Source organism: Peromyscus californicus, unplaced genomic scaffold (assembly GCF_007827085.1).
Source record: "Peromyscus californicus insignis strain IS unplaced genomic scaffold, ASM782708v3 Scaffold_6__1_contigs__length_162567912, whole genome shotgun sequence".
In the NCBI taxonomy this organism is placed as follows: Eukaryota; Metazoa; Chordata; class Mammalia; order Rodentia; family Cricetidae; genus Peromyscus; species Peromyscus californicus.
The window spans coordinates 115413373-115434164 of NW_026294584.1; the positions used below are offsets into that span (position 1 = coordinate 115413373).

Sequence of the window (20792 nt, forward strand, 5' to 3'; positions counted from 1 at the left end):
TTGGCCTCAGAGGGATTCTACATGTAAAAAACATTACTCATAAATAATATACAGTTACTATTGATTTAAGTACAAATACATTTCTAAACTTTCATGCTGCCTGATGGAATCCCCGATTTTAGACAGCAGAACAAAACCCACAGAAATGGGTTTTCCATTTAACTAAATTTATTATAATACAAAAATCTGACATGAATTTACTTTAAAAAACAAAAACAAAAACAACCTACTAGCTTAGCTGGGTGTGGTGACAACAGTCTATAATCCCAGCACTTAGGAGGCTGAGGCAACAGGATTTCAGTTCCAGATTAGCTCCAAACATCGTAAGATGCTATCTTGGTAGAGGAAAAACTACTTATGGGGAAATACATTCCAGTTCTTGAGTTTTGATTCAAAAGCCCCTTTTCTTAAGAGCTAGTGAAATTCATAAAACAGTCTACCAGTAACTTACCTAGGGCAATTCATTCTAGTTACAGACTTGCAGCTGAGCCTCTTTAATCCCAAGTGAAAGCAGAGCAATGAGACCCTGACAGGACACCTCACTCAGAACATCCAGGTGGAGCTGCAGTCACGCTGGGATGCTGCCACCAACCCAAAATCAAGCACCTGCCTAAATGAAACTTTTGGCCGTCGTCAACCTCAACTCCTGAAAGGTCCTAACCTCACTCTCACTTTCTATGTGCTCTGAAGACAAGTCTCTTTATAGGAGAGCGAGAACCTAACTCTTATCATCAGAAATCCAAATAAAAGTTACAACACCTGGAAGACTATAAAACCAGTTTTTACATTTTACCTAAGTTCATTTTAATGTCACCTCTAGAAGCAGTACCAACTCATTTGCTGTCTATCACATGCAGTTAACCAACCACTCTCATCTCAATAGAAAAGAAACCCTTCCAATGTTTTAATACAAAACCACCACACACAAACTTCAAAAATCAATTCATCTCAACATTACACGCATCTCTTCACCATTCTGCATAAGCTAGTAACCAAAAAAAATAAATAAAAAAGAAAAAACACCACACATCAGCAACCCCCTTGCACTTTTCCAACCCTCCAATACGTATCTTCAAGTGCAAAAAAGAGGAGACACTTGCAACTCAAGATAGAAAAAGGCACAACCCAGTCTTATTGTACTACCATACCACCATTAAAAACTCAGGAAAAAAACTAATTCCGGACAAATTAAAACCACTCTGTACACGGCAAAAACAAAAAGGTCCTAATGTCCCCACTTCCTCTCTCCCTTCTGGGAGCCAATACCAACAAGCCAAAGGAACCAAGTGTCAAATAAATCCAGTGTCTGTCTGAAACAAGACAAAAACCTGGGAAAATTCCCTCCCATAAACCCTTTATTTCAGCACGAGGCACTGCACCCAACTTTAAAAGGCAAACAACCCGAACCACATCCCCCACCCCCAAATGCAAAACAAGGGTCGTAATCAACAAGTTGGCAAGAGGGCGATCAATAATAATAAAAGTACGACTCCCCTTCTCCTCCGCACAGCAAAGAGATAAATAAAGCCAAAACAAGCCTTTCAACAAAAGCTAGCACACACGTCTTTCAGTACCTGGTGGAGGTGCCTTTCCGCACATCGCAGATGCTGCATTTAAAGGCTTCGGCGCTGTTCCTGAAGGTGCAGACGCTACAATCCCAAAAGCCTTCGTCTGCGGCAGGTTTCGCTTGTCTTTTTGGCCTTCCGAGGAGTCAGGAACCGATGGGAGGATGGAGAGAGAGGAGAGAAACAGGCGCTGGTGAGCCGTCGTCATTTCACAGGAATCCGACGCTGGAAACTTCTCGCGGCGACCACCCATCTACCCCACTGGCGGGCACCGGGGCCGGAGGCCGCCGGGCAGCGCGGAGCCGTGCGCCCCCTCCGGCCCCGGGAACCGAGCGCCTGGCGGCGACGGCTCACGCGGGGCCGCGCCGGGCGCAGGAAGCGGGCCGACTCGTGGACGCGAGCGCGGGGCGGCGGGGGCGCGGCGCGGGCCGCGGGCCGGATCCCGAAGGCGGCGGGCAGCCGGGACGGCCGGGCGGCGGCGCGGAGGAGGCCGGCGCCGCGCGCTGCCCGCCCCTGCTCGCGCCCTCCCGCCCGCCCCACCTGGTTAAATCTCCCTTTGTCTGGGCGGAGCGGCGACGGCGGAGGGCGGCTGAGGAGGAGCCGCCATGGCTGCGGCGCGCACGGCCGCCGGCCCGAGCGGAGCGACACCGCCTCCCTCCGCCCCCGGGTCTCCATCTTAGCGCGCCTCCCCCGCGCGGCCGCTCCGGCCTAGTCGCCGGCGTCCCCGCCCGCCGCGGCCGCCCTCCCCTTCCGCCCCCTCGGCGCCCGGCAGGTACCTGGTCGGGCTCTTCTTGTCGCCCATGGTCATGGACGGGCTGGCCCCCGGCGCCCCACAGCTGCGCGCGCCGCCGCTCAGAGGAGAAGCGCGGTCCGCAGCGTCGCGGAGCGGCCCCCGCCCTCCCGCGCCGCCCGCCCGCCCGCCCTCCGCCGCTGGGCTCAAGCTCCGGCCGCCGCCGCCGCCGCCGCCGCTGCCGCCGCCAGTCTCCGGACGAGACTAGTCCCCGCCAGCGCCGCCTCCGCCGAGTGACTGACGAGGGGCGGGGCCGGGCGCCGCGCGTCATGCGCCGGCCAGCCAATAGGAGGGCGACGACCGTCGCCGCGGGGGCGTGGCGTGGCGCGCGGGAGGGCGTGGCGCGGCGGGGGGGCGGGGCGGCCGGCGTGCGTGCCCGGGAGTGTGTGCGCGCGGGGGGCGCGCGTGCCTGCCGGTGGCCCCCGCGGCCCCGGCGCGTCTGAGCGTGCGAGCCCGGCGGGGAGCACGTGGCCGTGCCCGCGGGCCCCCGCGGCTCTGTGGCGGCCCCTACTCGCCTCGGAGCCCTGTGCGGCCGCTGCTGGGACTCTCGCCCCGCAGCCGCTCCGCTGAAGTAGTTCCGCGCAGTTTGCGCGCGCCGCGGGGGGCTGCGCCTCGAGGCCCGCGTCTCCCGCACTGCCGCTTCTGCCACGCGGGGCTTTGTGGCCGCCTCCCCCGAGTGGCCCTCCCCGGCGACAGCCAGCCCCGCACCCTTCTGGGCCCCGGCGCCGGAGGGAACTCTGGAGAGGGTGTGGCGGAGCCGCGGGCCCCCGCAGCCGAAATAGGGCGTTTCCCCGGGGAAGTTGCTGTTCAGATCCAGGCGACCGCATGCCTGCTTTCCAACCTCGAGCCGCACGGCCCCTGCCTCAGAGAAATGAGGCTCCTAAGGCTCCTCCCAGGGAGGGCACCGTGGATGGAAAGCACGCTGACCTGTACCCCGCACTTAGGTAGTGTCTGGGCCCGACTCCATTCCCTCCGGCGCCAGAGGTTGGAAGGTGGGAAAGATCGGTAACCCTCACTTTCTGCCTTGCTCCAAGAGTGCTCTTGCCACCGGTTGTGTCTCGGGGACCTCCACCCCCCAGGAACTGGCAAGGAACCTTGGGGGGATGTCTGAAGATTAAAGGAAGCCCCAGGTCGAGGCGGAACAGGACCAGTGGGTGATGCTAAAAGGTGGGGGCAGGGATGGGATGTGGAGGACAGATAAGAGCAAGCCCAGGCTCTGGTTGACGTGCAAACTCCAAAGTAGGTTCTTATCAGGACTGGCTCTTGGGAGAAGAGCAGAGCTGGAGACCCGCTGAAGCTACCGTAGAGCGGGAAGCAGGAAGTCTTGGGATCTGAAGGAGAGAATAAAAGAGGGAGGCAATGTGACCAAGATAAGCTTGATCAGCACTAGATGTCCTCCAAGCAGGCACACCCAGAAGGGCCAAGCTATACTGGTCAGCAAGGGCCAGCAACCTCCCAGGCCTGGGCCACTTACTACTTCTTAGGAATGAAGGAGGAAGGATGGAGTCCCTGGGGCAGAGGGGCCAGAGATAGCCAAGGAATGTGCATGTTAAGGCATGGCCCACGGCCAGCAGCTTTGGCCTCTAGGGTCGGCCTGGCATGCTTCCAGCACTCTGCCCCTGGTGCATTTAAAAAAAAAAAAAAAAGTCCCTTTGGAGGGGGAGGCAGGGAACCACTAAAGGGTTGCAGCTCAGTTCCTGCCTAGCAAAAAGGTCCTGGGTTACATCCCCAGGCACTGGGTAAATACACAAAGAATAAGCAATCTCCCTGCAAACCCCATCCACAGAGGGCAGGGAGATTTATGCAGAAGTAGAACAAAACCATTCTTGCACCGCAGTGCATATAGTCATGGCTTTGTATGCACCTTGTTTTCACCATCCTGGTGCAACCCAGCCCCAACCCCAGGTAATCACTCTACTTCAACTTAAGTCAGCCAAGGTTAGCTTGGTCTCTTCATGAACTATCCTTGGGGTTATGTGGTGTGCCTCAGGTAGAACTTTTTTCCTCCCCGTAGTGGAGAAGAAACCCATGGCTTTGTTGGTAAGCAAGCATGGCCACTGAGTGATAGTTTAACCTGAGCCCTGGCACTTCTTCCTCAGCAGAGTATCTTTGATAATTCTTCCATTCTGTTGCCTACATCCAAGTCCACACTCCTTTCTTTGCTTAATCTTGTAGACTCCTGTTGCAGTCACACCATCATTTATCCATAGGACATTGACTTTTTTCAGGATGTCTTTTTGTGTGTGCATTTGTCCAGTGGTACCTTTGGGGGTTAAGCGGGGGAGAGATTGTTTCTTGAAAGGAGAGTTTCCAGAATAAAGAGCTCATTTCTAGGAACTTACTAGGAGACAGCAGATTCAGGAATTCTGGTTTTAGTCAGTAGTGGGAAATGAGACTATCAGAAGTGTCTTCTAGTTCCAGGAGTACATGGGACACCCTACCCCTAGATTTTGGAGTCCATGCGCCATGGCAGGATGGCTCTAGGCAGAAGGCACTGAAGTCCCAGAGTGGGGAACTTCAACTTGAGCTGGATGGCAGGCCGACCTTCCTCCAAACGTTGCAAGTGAGAGGTGCCCACCCTCCTTGGTCCTCTGGTTCCTATCTTGAACTTTTGTCAAGAAAAAAGGGGCCAGGCAGTGGTGGCACATGCCTTTAATTGCAGCATTCGGGGAGGCAAAGCCAGGCGGATCTCTGAGTTCCAGGCCAGCTTGGTCTACAAAGCAAGCTCCAGGACAAGACAGGCACCAAAACCACACAGAGAAACCCTGTCTTGAAAAAAAGAAAAGAAAAGAAAGAAGGGAAGGCAAGAGTGGTACCGCTCAACTTTAAATCCCAGCCAGCATCCAGCAGCAGAGGCATGTGGATGTCTGCATTAGAAGCTAGCCTGGTACAGAGACAACCAAGCCAAACTGGTGGGAACTCATGAACTCCATGGGACTGGACTAGGCCCTCTGCGTAAGTGAGACAGTTGTGTAGTTTGATCTGCTTAAGGGACCCCCTGGCAGTAGGATCAGGATCCATCCCTGGTGCATGAGCTGGCTTTTTTGGAGCCCACTACCTATGGTGGGACACCTCGAACAGCCTTGATGCAGGGGGAGGGGCTTGGATCTGCCTCTACTGAATGTACCAGGCTCTGCTGACTCCCCACGGGAGGGCTTACCTTGTTGGAGGAGGGAATGGGGGGTGGGTTGTGGGGGAATAGGCTGGAAGGGCGGGAGGAGGGAAGAGAGGGGGATCTGTGGTTGGTATGTAAAATGAATAGAAAATTCCTTAATTAAAAAAAAATTAAGACAGGTTAAAAAAAGAGAGAGAAGCTAGCCTGGACTTATAGTGAGTTCCAAGCCAGCCAGGGCTACATAGACCCTGTCTCAAAAAGAAAGGAAAGAAGGAAGGACAAGAAGTGGGAGGGAGGGAGGGAGAGCTCTAGTCTACACAAAGAAGGGGTCTGGAAAGTTATCGGTGCAGTCCTGTTTTTCAATTTGCTACTGCTCTCGAAGGGCGGTGGTGGCCCACACCTTTAATCCCAGCACTCGGGAGGCAGAGGCCAGCAGATCTCTGTGAGTTCAAGGACAGCCTGATCTACAGAGTGCGTGCCAGGACAGGACACAGAGAAAGCCTGTCTCCAAAAACAAAAACAAAAAAAATTGCTACTGCTCATTTAGCCTGAATGCTCTCGGAGGCTGGAACTTTGAGCCTAAGAAATACCTAAAAAAGACATGATAAACAAGTGGGAGAGATAAGCCTGTCTCCGAGTACCTCCAGGCTTGCCCCAGGCCCTCCCATATCACCCTGGTGGTCTGGGACTCCCGGCTACAGTCTAGGCTGAAGTTTGCACTGCTCTACAGTGAACTGAGGACAGTGAAGGCTAAATGTGAGACCGCTGTGCTCTGCCCAAGGAAACAACCACCCATAGATGGTTCTTAGGAAGAACTTCCTTATTTGAGATTATCGTCTCAGTGTTTTTCTTTTCTTAGATGGATAGCTCATGTCAGTATGGCTTCTTGGTTGTGTTGTCTTTGTTGGGGGGATGGGTGTTGGTTTGTTTTTCAGATGGGGTCTCACGTAGCCCGAGTTGGCCCAGAACTCATGAGCCTCCTAACACTGTCTCCCAACTGCTAGGATCATGATAGATGTGTGCCCTACTCTGGCTTATCCTGGCTTTAACAGACTAATGGCAATGGTACATGGGAGTAGGTTTTCTTAAAATGCACTCAGGTGCCTCCAGTTCTAATGGTAGGTTACTTTCCTAAATTCCAGTGATGTCATCCTGGAAGACTTTAGTGTGCTGAGATCTCAATGACTTTACTGAACTTTTCAGGGCCAGTGGGATTGAAGGGAAGAGGAGGGGGGAAAACAGTATCAACGGGTGACTGGAAAAGCCAGCCGAGAAGGTCAGAGACTTAGGAAGGTTAAGATTTCAATTGTAATGGCTAACAATCAATGCCCTACTTTGCAGAGAATGTTCATTTAGGGGTTTAGAGAAAATTACTTCTTGGAGGGACCAACCACTTGGAATTGTCTCCGGAACAGAGCGGAATAGAACTAGATTCCCTTTAGGACCCAGGGCGTGTCCTGATATCACTGGGCACATTCAGAGCATCACATTGGAGGCAGGGTGAACTTTGGAAGCCCAAGCTGGAGGCTGGTGGAGTTCCCTGGCCATCAGTGCTGAAGCTTACCCCGATTGTCTGTGAGGTTTAGGACCTTTCATTGACCTTCGCCTTGCACAGCAGGAAATGCCACAAGTCACAACTGTGCAGGTGCTGTGACACACACACACACACACACACACACACACACACACACACACACACAAATAAATCAATGCCAACAAACAAACTGCTGGGCAACATAGCACACAGTTGACTAAAATTAAACTAAATCAGGCCAGGTATGATAGCATATGACTTTAATCCCAGCACTCCGGACGCAGAGGCAGGTGGGTCTCTGTGAGTTTGAGGCCAGCCTGGTCCACAGAGTAAGTTCCAGGAAATCCAGGGCTATGTAGAGAGATTGTCCCAAAACCAACCAACCAAACAAACAAACAAATGAATAAAAGTCTAAAATATCAGGAAGAAAATATAAATAGGCAAGTCTCCTAATGGTATATAAAGATTCTTTACACAATGCGTGAAGAACAAAGGTTCAGGCCTGGGGTTGTAACTGGATGGGTAGAGTGGTCTATGCAGGGAGTCCTGGGCTCATCCCCCACAGCATGCAGGAAGCCCTGGGCTCCATCCCTCACAGCATTCAGGAAGCCCTGGGCTCCATCCCCCACAGCATGCAGGAAGCCCTGGGCTCCATCCCTCACAGCATGTAGGCCTGGGCTCCATCCCCACAGCATGCAGGAAGCCCTGGGCTCCATCCCTCACAGCATGCAGGAAGCCCTGGGCTCCATCCCCACAGCATGCAGGAAGCCCTGGGCTCCATCCCCACAGCATGCAGGAAGTCCTGGGCTCCATCCCTCACAGCATGCAGGAAGCCCTGGGCTCCATCCCCACAGCATGCAGGAAGTCCTGGGCTCCATCCCCACAGCATGCAGGAAGCCCTGGGCTCCATCCCCCACACTGCATAAATCAGACACAACCGTATACCTGGAACCCCAACACCCAAGAGGTGGAGGAGAGTGGTTAGAAGCTCGAGGTCATCCCCAGCTATACAATGAGTTCTAGGCCAGCCTGTGCTACATAAGACCCTGTCTCTAAGCAAATGAACTGTCTTCTCTTTGGAAAGTGCTGTTGAGAAAATGAAAAGAAGGCCCGGACCGGACCGTAGCTCAGTTGGTAATGTGCTTGCCTAGCACATCAGACGCCGCCCTGGACTCAATCTCCTGTACTACCTAGATCTGACATGCTGGCTCAGGCCTATAAGCCCAGCACTGGGGAGGTGAGGCAGGGGGATCAGAAATTGAAAGTCCTCTTCAACTATGTTCAAAGTCAGGCTGAGCTGTATGAGACGCTATGTCCAAAAAGAGGAGGAGGAGAAAATGTGCACACACACACAAATGGAAGAAACAGACCTGAAAAAAATGAGGCAAAGACTGGGGGCCAATATTTACAAAATACATAGCTGATAAAGGACTTGCATCCAAAAATATGGCTCACTTTTCCTTATGCAGCCTAATGAAACATGAGCAGAAGATGCAGACAGACATTTCACCAGGAGGTACAGAGACGGCACCACAAACATGTCCAACATCAGGATTCAGGAGGGAACCCACACACAAAGCCGCAGCAATATACCCCTGAGTCTCAGAGTGGCTTAAGTCAAAAAACCCGGCAATGCCAAGTGCAGGGGAGGATGTGGCACTACCCTCCTCCATTGCCAGTGGGAGTGCAATATGGTACATTTCCTCTGGAAAAAACAGATTGGCAGTTTCTTACCAAGTTAAACATACACTTGCCGTGTGAGCCAGCAATCCCACTCCTAGGGATTTACCAAGAGACGGGGAGGCATATGTTCACACAAAACATTATACTTAGATCCTTAAAGCTGCTTTTTCATTGGCACCGAAATCTGGCAGCAATCCAAATGCCCTGAGCTGGTCGGTCATTAACACATTGTGGTACATCTACAGCATGGAATACTACTCAGCAGTTAAAAGGGCAAACTACTGGGCAGGCAACAGGATAAATAACAAATGCTTTACTCTAAGTAAGAGAAGCCCATCTCCAAAGATGATTTACTGTGTGGTTCCACTTAATGAGATTTTTCTGGAAAAGGTAAAACTAGACAATTTCTTAAGATTCAGTGATCGGATTAAGGCCAATTGATCTGCTGTATGAGGCACCTTCTCTTTGAGTACTGATGGTCACTGAAAAGAAGTTCTGGAGGACCTTGAAGTGACATGGGTGACCAGTACTCACAGTTTAATGGCCAGAGTTCCATAGCCACAATCATCAGTGGGAAAGACAATCCCCATGTGTCTCAGAGATGAACAGCAGAAAACATTGGACTGTTCACTTTCTGGCTGTGGGAGTGGGCCTGCTTAAACAGCAGTCGGGAGATCCTTATTTCTGCCTGTGACCGGCACTGCCTTGCTCAGAATGCTCTTAGGACTTCTCATGACACTTAGATTAAGACCCAGAATCTTGCCTGTGGTGTTCCTGGCTTCTTATCTTCATGATCATACAGTTTTTTTCAGCCCCCATCTTGACTCTGGGCATGCAGGTGCCTTGCTTTTTTCTGCCAAGCACAGGCCCCCTAAGGCCTCGCTGCCTGTTCCCCCATGGATCTCTCCATAGCTCCTAGCTACCTAGTGTCCTGGTGCCCGCTAAACATCCCTCTTCAAAAATCCTTCAATATCTTACATAGCATGAGCTCAAGTCACCATCACCCTTCAAACTGCTATATTTTCCCTTAGATGATTAAGAATGAGCCTTCACACAGCAACTTCCACCAGAGTTCATGCCTGCATGCCTGTCTGCCTGCCCGCCTGCTAAGGATGGACTAGAACTTAATTTCTAGGGGAACAAAAGCTTTCCTTTCTTCAGTCTATGTCTGTAGTGTCTAGACTAGAATAGAAAATGTCCCCATAGCCAGTACATAGTCATAATTGAAGGCAAGACAAAAACATGTTTACATCATTCCCCTCTTAAAGCCTCAAATGACCCAGTGAGAGAATCACCATTACTGAGCCATAGAGGTGGTTCAGCAGGCAAAAACACTTGCCTGGCAAGTCTGTGAATCTGAGGTAGCTCCCCAGAACCCACATAAAAGGTATACATGGTGGTGGCCCCCATCAGTAACTCCAACATATGGAGATAGGAGGTGGAGATAAAAGAATCAGCCGGAAGTTCTCTCATATGTTATCTCAGAAATAACTAGAGAGACCCTGCCTCAAAAACACTGGAAGGAGATAATGGATTCCCAAAAAAGGATCCTCTGACTTCCACTTGTTTGTAGTGTGCTGTGGGATGTTCTGTATGGCAAATGTGTTGCTGATTAGTCAATAAATAAATCACTGATTGGCCATTGGCTAGGCAGGAAGTATAGGTGGGACGAGGAGGAGAATAAAGCTGGGAAGTGGAAGGCTGAGTCAGAGAGACACTGCCAGCCACCATATGAGAAACAGCATGTGAAGATGCCGGTAAGCCATGAGCCACGTGGCAAGGTATAGATTAATGGAAATGGATTAATTTGAGCTGTAAGAACAGTTAGCAAGAAGCCTGCCACAGCCATACAGTTTAAACAATATAAGTCTCTGTGTTTACTTGGTCGGGTCTGAGCGGCTGTGGGACTGGCAGGTGAGAGAGATTTGTCCTGACTGTGGGCCAGGCAGGAAAACTCTAGCTACAGTAGTGTCCCTGTACTCTCCTGCTACTGTGCTTGTTCTCTTTCTCCTCTCTCTCTGTCTCTGTCTATCTGTGTGTGTCTCTCTCTGTTTGTCTCTCTCTTCCTTTCTCTGTGTCTCTGTGTATATGTCTGTCTCTGTTTCTCTTTCTCTCTCCCCTGCTCTCTCTCTCCCTCTCCTTCCCTTCTCATACCCGATAAAATTTAAAAGAAAATTAGAATCGCCATCACTTCATTAGCTAGTCGAGCAAACTGAGTGAGGACAGAGTCTGAATTCCACTCAGCCCCCGATCCCCAGTCTGTTGTCATGTCTTTTCAGTATGCCTCTTCAGAAGCATCACAAAGGGACAGCTTGTTTTGAAGGGTCCCCAAGGGATGTAGACACATGCCAAAGTCCTGTGGATCCTTTCTGACAGGAGTCTGTATGTGTGTCTGTGTGTCTGTCATTTCTCCATTCCCTGATGCCCCAGTTAGGTCAATCCCTAACCCATGCAAGGTCTCAGTAGTCCTCCTCTTCAGGGGGAAACCCACAAATACCGGGGCTGGAAGAGATAACTCAGCTGTTAAGAGTAAGCATTGCTCTTGCAGGGGACCAATACCCACATATAGACATGCACATTACAGAATTTAAAATAAATCTTATATACACGAAGGTTTTCTGGTCCTGGTAAACCTGGGTTGTGGGCCTGTCTGACGGTTAGCCTGTGCAGAGCAGCCACATGTGCTGGACCGCATGGAATGAACAAGGCACTGACTGGGATTTGGTTTGGGCCTGTGATGTGCAGAAGGGGTCCTTGTGCACAAGTCCCAAACCTCAGCAGTCACTTCCCACATTGATAATTGTTTTCCCTTACCTTGGAATGAGAGTCGCTGTTCTCTGAGGACAGGGAGAAGAGTTAAGACATTTCACTGAGTTCGGAGGGAAACACTAGCATGCAGAAAGAACTTGAGGCTGTTACACCACCCTGATCTTCACAATCACCATCCTATGTGAACCCCCAATGTGCCCTCTTCAGGTTGGGGACAGCTGGCTACAGTAGTGTGTGTGAATGTAAACAAGACAATCCCTACTGACCTGCGTTTCCACCCAGGCTGACAACATCCAGCCTTCCGGTTGCTGACTCTTTCTATCACAGCAGAAGGGAAACCCTGTACATCAAGAACCCTACCATTCACTAATACATCTTGTTCATTGAAACAACTGATGTTAGGCCAGTGAGATGGTGAGGTGGCTCAGCAGGTAAAGGGACTTTCTATGCAAGTCGGGTGACCTGAGTTCAAATCCTGAAGCCAACATGAGGTAGAGAATGAGAACTGACTCCAGGTTGTCCTGGCTTCCACATATGTACTGTAGCATGCCTGCTCCTGACACATGCACACACAATGATAAATAAAAATTAAAACAAAGCCATCTAATATTGGGGTATATTTATATGTTACAGGGCTTTCGTCTCCTCCAGATGAGGATGGTGAAGACCTCACCCTTGCTACCCCAGAATGTGATGTATTTGGAGATGGCATCTTTAGAGGTGATTAAATTAAAATGGAGTCAATAAGGTGGGACCAGCAACTCCCCCCGCCTCCCCCCCACTTTTTTTTTTTTAATTTTTTGAACCAGAGTCTCATTGTGTAGGTTTGGCTGGCCTGGAACTCACTATCTAGACCAAGCTGGCCTTGATCTGCCTGCCTCTGCTTTCCTGAGTGCTGGATTAAAGATGTACACACACACACACACACACACACACACACACACACACACACACACAGTGTCTCTTTAAGAAAAACATTCAAAGTCAGGCATGGTAGCACATGCCTGAAATCCAAGCACATAGTGAGTTCCAGGTCTGGGTAACATAACAAGAGTCTGTTTCAAGAAAATAAAACCATCTGGGCAGTGGTGGCGAGTACCTTTAATCCCAGCACTCGGGAGGCAGAGGCAGAGGGAATCTCTGTGAGTTCGAGGCCAGCCTGGTCTACAGAGTGAGTTCCAGGACAGCCAGGACTGCTTCACAAAGAAACCCTGTCTTGAAAAACTGAAGGAAAAGGAAGAAAGAAAGAAAGAAAGAAAGAAAGAAAGAAAGAAAGAAAGAAAGAAAGAAAGAAAGAGGAAAGGAAAAGAAAAGAGAAGGAAGGAAGAAAGGAAAACCAAAGAAGAGAGGGAAGGTGAGGGAGAGAAGGGAGAAACTGAGGAGAAAGACAAGGAAGAGGAGGAAGAGGAGAAAGAGGAGTTGGAGGGGGAAGATAATGAGGAGGAGAAACGGAAGAGGAAGAGGGGAGGAGGGAGGGGAAGGATGAGGAGGAAACATCTGGACACACTCAGAGATCTCAAAAGTCTACGTGTGAAGGAACGGCCTGGTGAGGATATTTCCACAAGCTACGGAAAGAGGCCCCTGAGATACCAGATTTGCCAAACCCCTTCCCTCTAGACTTCCCTCTCCAATTGTGTGAGAAAGTCCATTTCTGTTCCTTAAGTGTTTGGTCTGTGGTATTTCGTTACAGTAATTCTAGCAAATGGTCACCTATGCTCTGAGTGTGGGTAGAGACGCCCCTGGGGTTAATAACTCACACCACTAACAGGGTTGCTCGGGCAGTCACTAAGCACACGGGATTTGTTTTTTTTTTTTTTGTTTGTTTGTTTTATTTTAGCAGATGCTCTCTGTGTAATCCAAGCTGGGCTCCAAATCCTTTTTAAAAATGAACTGCGTCTGCCTATGTTAGATGTATGTGGGTACAGGTGTGCTATGGCATTCATGTGGAAGTCACAGGGCAACTTGCAGGAATGTGTTCTCTCCATCCACCATGTGGGGCCTGGGGAGGGAGCTCAGGCTTTCAGGTTTGTTGGCAAGTGTCTTTATCCACTGAGCTACCTTTGGGTGGTGGTGGTGGTGGTTCTTTTTTTTTTTCTTTTTTTTTTTGAGACCAGGTTTCTCTGTGTTCAGCTCTGATTGTCTTGGAACTTGATTCCTAGACCAGGCTGGCCTTGAACTCACAGAGATCTGCCTGTCTCTGTCTACCAAATGCTGAGATTAAAGGCATGCGCCACCACCATACTCGGCAACCCACTAAGCTCTATTGCTGATCCCTGGGCTTAAAATCTCTTTTATATTTTATCTTTGTGTACGTCTACATGTGTCTATGTGAATTTATATGCACATGTGCAGATGCCCTCTGAGGTCAGAAGAGGCCATCGGATCCCTCGGCGCTGGAACTAATGGGATTTGTGAGCCAGCTGACCTGGGTCTTAGGATCTGAACTCCAGTCCTTAACTGCTGAGCCAACTCTCCAGCCCCTGGGCTTAAAACCTTGATCCTCCTGTCTCAGGTTCTCTAGAGCTGGAATCAGGTATACACTACCAAGCCCAGCATACTTAGGGTGTTTTTAACACAGTGGATACTAACAATAACCCTGTGAGGCAGATTCTATTATGATTCCCTTGTTATAAATAAGGGAACTAAGGCTAAAATAAATGGAGGGGAGGAGGGAGGAGGGATCACTTGTCTTGAGTCACACATTCTGAAAGTAACTAGGCTGGGAGCTGAATCCTGTTGCCTGGGCTCCGAAGGTTCTAGTAAGCTGTGGTCATTCCCTGATCATAGCTCCAATGAGGAACTGGAGGGCTCCGACTCTGGTGTCCCACATCCATGCAGCCAGCCAGGGTGTGGTGAAACCAGAATTTCAAGTTCTCTGAAGTCAGCACACACCAGAGCCCTGGAACTCAAGAATGCCGAATGTGGTTAGCTGGAGGAAGGAGAAAGACCCAAGCTGGGGGAAAAAGGGCAAAAATTCCATGAATCGGGATGAAGAGATGGCTCAGTGGGTAAAGGCACTTGCCATGCAGGCCTGGTGACCTGAGTTCAATCCCCAGAACCCTGGAAAGGGGGAAGGAGAAAACAGAATCCACAGAATTGCCCTCTGACCTCCACATGGTCACACACACACACACACACACACACACACACACACACACACACACACACACAATCTATGAATCCATGCAATAGGTTTACAGGGGGAAGAGACACCTGAGCTAGGACAACTGAGCCTGAATCTGGGAAGACTTGAAAGGGGAGAAGGCACCAAGCACAGGGCTTTGAAGAGCACCTTGCTGCTTGTAGCCTCTGTAGCCCCAAGAAACAGACATGGGTCCTGCGATCCCATGCCAGGGAGCCTACAGTAAAATCTAGCCGGAGACCACACAATCAGAGAGTCATTCAAGCTATGACTCTGTCACTCACTTCCTTCGTACTTTTAATTTGAGCATTCACAGGTAGGCATGCTTCCTATGTATGCCGGGGGTGGGGGTGGGGTGGGGGGATGGGGGGGGTGCTGACAATGCTGGGCTGAAGTATGCTGCAGTAGACCCCAGTAGTTAGATCTAGCAGTGAGAGATAAACTGGGCTGTGAGCAGATAGGAACAGCTGGGTGGCCACCAGTTGAAGGTGGTTGCAGCTCTCCTGGAATTTCCCTCTTAACCTAGCCGATTGCCCTCTCTACCCAGTCACAGAACAGCAGGGGGGCGGGGGCTTCAACCTTGGCCCTTAGGGTTGTGTAACTCTAAAGCCTAGTTCACCATCTCCCATGCGGGGGTGGGGGATGGGGCCAGCAAGTGCTGGGAAGAAGGGAGGGTCGGGTGCAGACAAAACAACTCCCAGGGGCTGGGGAAGGAGGGAAAGCCTGGAGAGCAGGAAGCAGAGCCAGGGGAGGCAGTCGGCAAACGAGACCCCGGAGCTGGGTATGCAGAAGTCAAAGGCTGTCTCAGAGCTTGCAGACAAGCTCTGCCCTGGGGTGGGCTCCGTCAAGACCACCCTCAGGTTCTTAAGGGACAAGAAACACACCAGGAATATCTCTACGGCAATGTGTGATGAACAGATGCCCTGAGACCAGCTAGACACTCCTCTCTACACAGGGACTGAATCAGAATCGAGGTCACAATAGAAATCTCCAGCAAGTGGGGTTTCATAACTACTAGGGCTGTAACAGAGGAAACGAGTGTGAATAAGAACTTAGGACCGAGTGGAGTGACCCACAGAGGCATGTCAGCACGGGCAGGCCAGGTCAACAGCACACAGAGCAGTAGCTTGGCACTGCAAGGCGATCTGTGCACTGGAACCCGGCACACGTGCGTGCGTGCGTGCGGGGTGGAAGAGGGCGCAGAGCAGTCGGCCCCGGAGCCTCCTACGACCCTTAACATCAGCTTCATTCCACCTTGAAGATCATGGCAGGCCACGCCCAGTTACAATCAGTGAAGGTGCACACTGAGTTTTTAAAGTGTCTTTGAGAGCAATGGGGATAGATGCCAGTGGTTTGAGGGTCAGTGTGTGAGAGAGGACAATCAGTAAAAAAACAAAAAAACTGAACTGGTGGAGAACTGAAGAGGGAGATGAAGGGTTTGTGCCGAAAATCTCTTAGATTGGTTCAAGGTTGAGTTTCAGGGGTAAGGCAAGGGGAAGAGAAGGGTGACTTCAGGGGCCGTGGTGGGATTAACAGAAATAGAATCAGAGGAGAAGGTGTCTAGAACGGGAGACCATGAGGTGAATGGCTGGGAAGACAACTTTGATTAGGGCCTTCGGGCGGTAGTAGAGCATTTGCCTAGTACAATAAGGCCCTGGGTTCAAATGGAAGGCACACCACATCACTCACAGTTTTGATGTGTCATTTAGGATGCAAGTGACAAAAGCAAGATATAACATGATAAAAATGACCCCCCCCCCCAAAAAAAAAAAACCAAACCCCTATGCAAACCATGAGAGAATATATCTTTTAACATGCTGGCTGTCAAGAACCCAAGCCCCATCCCATCCTTCTCTTTTTTGTGACAACTTAAGGATGCAAACAGTGTCACCAGTCCTCTGTCACAAGAAACACACCTTAAGAGACAGGGGACTATGCTCCATGTGTCCTTTTAGGAGGAAGAAAAACTTCTTCTCTGTGTCTTACTGGAAGAGTCAGATGTGAATCATCCAGAATGTGACAACAGTCCTGGGGTCCATGGTTTCTGCAAGGCGCTGTTCCCATGCAGGCACATAAAAACACATAAAAATGGGAACATTGAGTGAATAAGGACAATAGGACATATCATGCAAGAGTTAGCTGAGGACAAGCTCTGCCGCTGAGCTACAGGGATCCAAGCACAAAGAAGGAAAAACGAGCCAAACACACAGACCCTACCGAACACCGAAATGCAAGGAGGGTCTCCTGAGAAGATGTAGCTTCATAGCTGAATCTTGGTTTTAGATTCAGAGGCCGGCATTGAGACTCCAGCCTTGCCTCTCGCTCCTTCTGTGACCTCCAGTGGGGGCTTCTTAACTACTCATGGCCTTGGTTGAATGGATGGGTTGGTAAGCCTGCCCTGCAGGGGTGACAGAGGACAACTGGAAAAAGGCAGGCACACAAAGCTCCTATACAACCACACAAGGCAGCTGCTCCAGGGCTATTGAAGAAAAAGGGTGTCACACAGAAAGATCGAGAAGCTGGAAATAACCAGGACAGAGGGCCACCTATGCCAAGTCACAAGACCCCTCATTGCTAAAGAGAAACTGACAAAATGTCCTCTGGGATGAGCAACTAGAAGGCCACTGATCCTCTTGACTTTGGACCAGAGTTCTGGACTAGGGAACTTAAAAGAAGGGTCAGCAAACAGGACCCAAGTCCAAGGTGCTTGGCTGGCCGCAAGGGCTCTGTTCTGAAAATTCCCCTCGGTATCATTCCTCAGCAACACTCACTTAGGGGCTGAATGTGTAGCTTAGGCGGTAGTGTTCTTGTCTAGTATGGATAACGCCCTCGGCTCAATCCTGAGCACTCTACCCAGTTGGGTGTGGCAGTGCATGCTTGGAACCCTGGCACCTGGGAAGTGGAGACAGAGGGTCAGGAATTCAAGGACATCGTCTGCTATACAGTGAATTTGAAGTTAGTCTGGGATGCATAAGAGCAGAGAAGAGGAGAGGGAAGGAGAGGGGAGGGGAAGAGGGGGAGGGAGGGGAGGGAGAAGAGAGGGGAGGAGAGGAGAGGGGCGGGAATGAAATGTCCTCTTGCACCTATTTTCTAATCCTCTGAGAGTGAAGTAAAGGTAGTCATGTCCTTTTTTGTCTTCTGGCCTTTGACGAAGGAGGCATCGTTCCAGCCCCCGTGTCGCAACCTTTTGCAGAGTTTGTTTACGCTAGCGTTTTATTGCTGTGTAGTTCTTTTTTCTGTCTGACATATTTCTCAAAAGTAAAAAGCAAACAAACAAACAAAAGGAAATTCCAAACGACATATGTGCTTGGCATTAACCTGAAAAAGTCCGAACCCCTCAATCTGTGTACTATCAGCGTTGTGGGACTAGGAAAAGTGTATAAAAACCGTGGAATCTGGCAAGTTCTCCTTTAATAAATGCCAACAGTTGCTTCTCAGGCTCCTTTGGTCACATGGATCGCGTTGGTCAGGGCTGTCACGAAGAGCCTGCTAGTTTATTCTCTGCTGAATGTCTCTGGGCAATCCAAACGTGGGCAGCCCCTGAGCAAGGTCAATTTCACGACCTCCTTCCTGCCACCCCACCCCCTCCGGACTCTCTCAGCTCCCCAGTGGCTGATCCTTCATCCCTAGCAACAACTGCAGCTGCTACTGTTTCCTGACTCTGGTGGAGAAAGTGGGCTTGGGGCCAGGTCTACTGTCCAGGGCTCCCTGTGGAAGATGCTAGAAGAGAGCAGGCAGCACACTCTCTCTCACCATCCGCAACCTTTGCAGAGCATCTGGATTGCAACACGCACAGTCCAAAGGTCCAGCCTGTACGTTTCTGCACCTGCCTTGGTTGTTTAAACGGAACTGACCTTAAACCAAGCACTGGGTCCTTACTCTGGTATTCATGCCGAGAGTTGGATGTCAAATGTGAATATGGATTTAGCATCCTCTTCCCTCCAGGCTGTTGGGACTAAGGGATGCATATTAACCACCCAGCTCCTTGAACACTGAACCCCACGCCACAGCTTGCGCACTTCTTCTGGATCCAATAATATCTTTGCCCCTGTTGAGTCCAGGTTATCCCTTACATTTCAGCTCATAGTCATAGGCATGCTGCAGAGGTGAGTTCCTGTACTGGGAGAGGCTGGGGAGGCCACACCTTGTCCTTAACCCATCAGCATTCTGTGCCTGAGATTGGAAGTGTAAGGCAGTGTGGCCCACTGGAAGAGAAGTGAGTTCTCAGCTGTCACTGGCTCTGAGTGACAGCCTCTTGTTGGGTGGGTGGGTTTGGCAGGCATGGTTGAGAGAAGATAGAGCTGGGCTGGTATAACTACATAGGGGTGAATTAGACCACTAGATTCCTGGACACAGGCCTGGGCCTGATCCTTCTGATTCTAGAAGAGGCTTCAAGATAGAGCAAGCATGATTTTATCCGACAGGTATTTATTAAGTTAGTATCTTAACTGGCACTGTCTCATAATGTGCTCAGTGCTGGTGGGCAGAGTCTTGTGTAGACTATTATGGGGTGGAGAGAAGATTTGACTAGGATACTTAAGAATTTTGTAGAAAGAATGGAGATGTAGCTCAGTCGATAGAATGTCTAGCATGCAATGCACGAAGCCCTGGGATTGATCCCTAGGGCCACATAAACTACGTGTGGCAGTACCAGCCTGTGATCCCAGTACTGAGGAGGTCGAGGCAGGGAAATCCAAAGTTTAAGGTCATCCTTGGCTACGTAGTGACTTTGAGGCCAGCCTGGGTCACCCGAAACTGTTTCTAAGAGAGGCAGCTAGGACCACTGAATAAGAGCAATGATTCCCTCATTTAAAACCAACTTCTGAACACCCATTACACCTAAGGGCCTTCCTAGGTGGGAAGAAGGCTTCACTGGAGAAGACAGGCAAGATGCCTCCCTGTATGAAGCCCTCAAAGTCACCATGTAGCTAGCAGGCTAGGAAGGCAGAAGAGACAACAGGTTGACAGACTGGTTACTTCTGGAGCCAGTCACATAGGTGACAGTGGAAGAAGACAGGGATACTCTAAAGTGATGCCCAATTCCATTCTCCAAGGGAGATTTAGCAATAGTCAGTAGCTCAGGCTAGGAACCTTGGGGCTAGGTGGAGGGCTAGCACACACCATGGGGGAAGCCCAGTATGATATGAGACCTGAAGGATACTAACTCAGAATGCTGAGCTATGACAGCTGGCATCCAATCATGAGCCTGGGATGAGGAGCTAGACTGTGATAGGCTAGGAGAGCTGAAAAGCAATGCTGGTACAGGGTCTGTGCCCCATGTGGAGGGCCTGATGGGGAGGACCATTGCCACACCATTCCCTCTTACACGCCTCTCCCCTCACGCAGATTGTAAGAGTCTGTGGCATGTTTCCATTTGAGTTTATCAAATCCACTCTAGCAGTGAAGCAGATGGCCGGGAGGGGGTGATGAAGAAGATAAAAAACGTTCACGGGTTGAGAACTGACCACTAAGGCCGTGGCAGTGAATAAGGGGGAGCCGCAATAGACTATAAGCAAAGAATGCTTTTTATAATTTCAGTGATTAACTGGATCATGGGGGGGGGGCAGTTTAGGAGGACCCTGAGTATCTGGCTGTGGTAAGGAGTAGCAAAGGGAAGGATGGACATGGAGTATGTAGGGGACATAGATCAGTTCAGGAAATGTGGTGTTGATGGTTGGTAGGGGTGGGCATCCAAGCGGCTGTGGATCTGCTGCTGAAGAAAGACCAGCTTTAAAAATATGTACAGATTGTGGGAGGCTGGTGAATGGCTGGGCTAGGTTATAGCTTGCCCAGCAAGCATGGAGACCAGAGTTCAGGTCCCCAGAACCTATGAACATGCCAAGGCATGGTGGTAGGCCTGTGATTCCAGCTTTGGAAGGGGTGGACAGGGAATCTCGAGTGTGCTGGCTAGGGAGACTTGCCATCCTGGTGAGCTCTAGGTTTAACTGAGAGACCCTAACTCAATGAGTAATGTGGAAGAGTAACCGAGGATGATTCCTGACTTCAGCTTTAGGCCTCCACATGCCTGTACCCCTCCACATACACACAGGCCCACATGCTTGTAACATGCATGCAAACAAGCCTGAACACACATATATGCATACCATACAAACATATGAAAAAAATAGAAACAAATATATATTTATATATAAAAAAAATATGGTAAGAAAATGAAAACAGAGCATTGGCGGGAT

General features: G+C 50.3%; 1 protein-coding gene across 1 annotated transcript in view; it reads right to left on the reverse strand.

The window, feature by feature from the left end:
- The window catches only part of Rybp (RING1 and YY1 binding protein), a 52430-nt gene extending 49963 nt beyond the window's left edge, over positions 1-2467 (reverse strand). The window contains exons 1-2 of the mRNA XM_052720598.1: positions 2342-2467; positions 1575-1700 (exon numbers count right to left, since the gene is read on the reverse strand). Coding sequence (XP_052576558.1) covers positions 1575-1700; positions 2342-2373 — 158 coding nt within the window. The 5' untranslated portion in view covers positions 2374-2467. The remainder of the gene's footprint in view (positions 1-1574; positions 1701-2341) is intronic.
- Positions 2468-20792: the final 18325 nt, after the last annotated feature.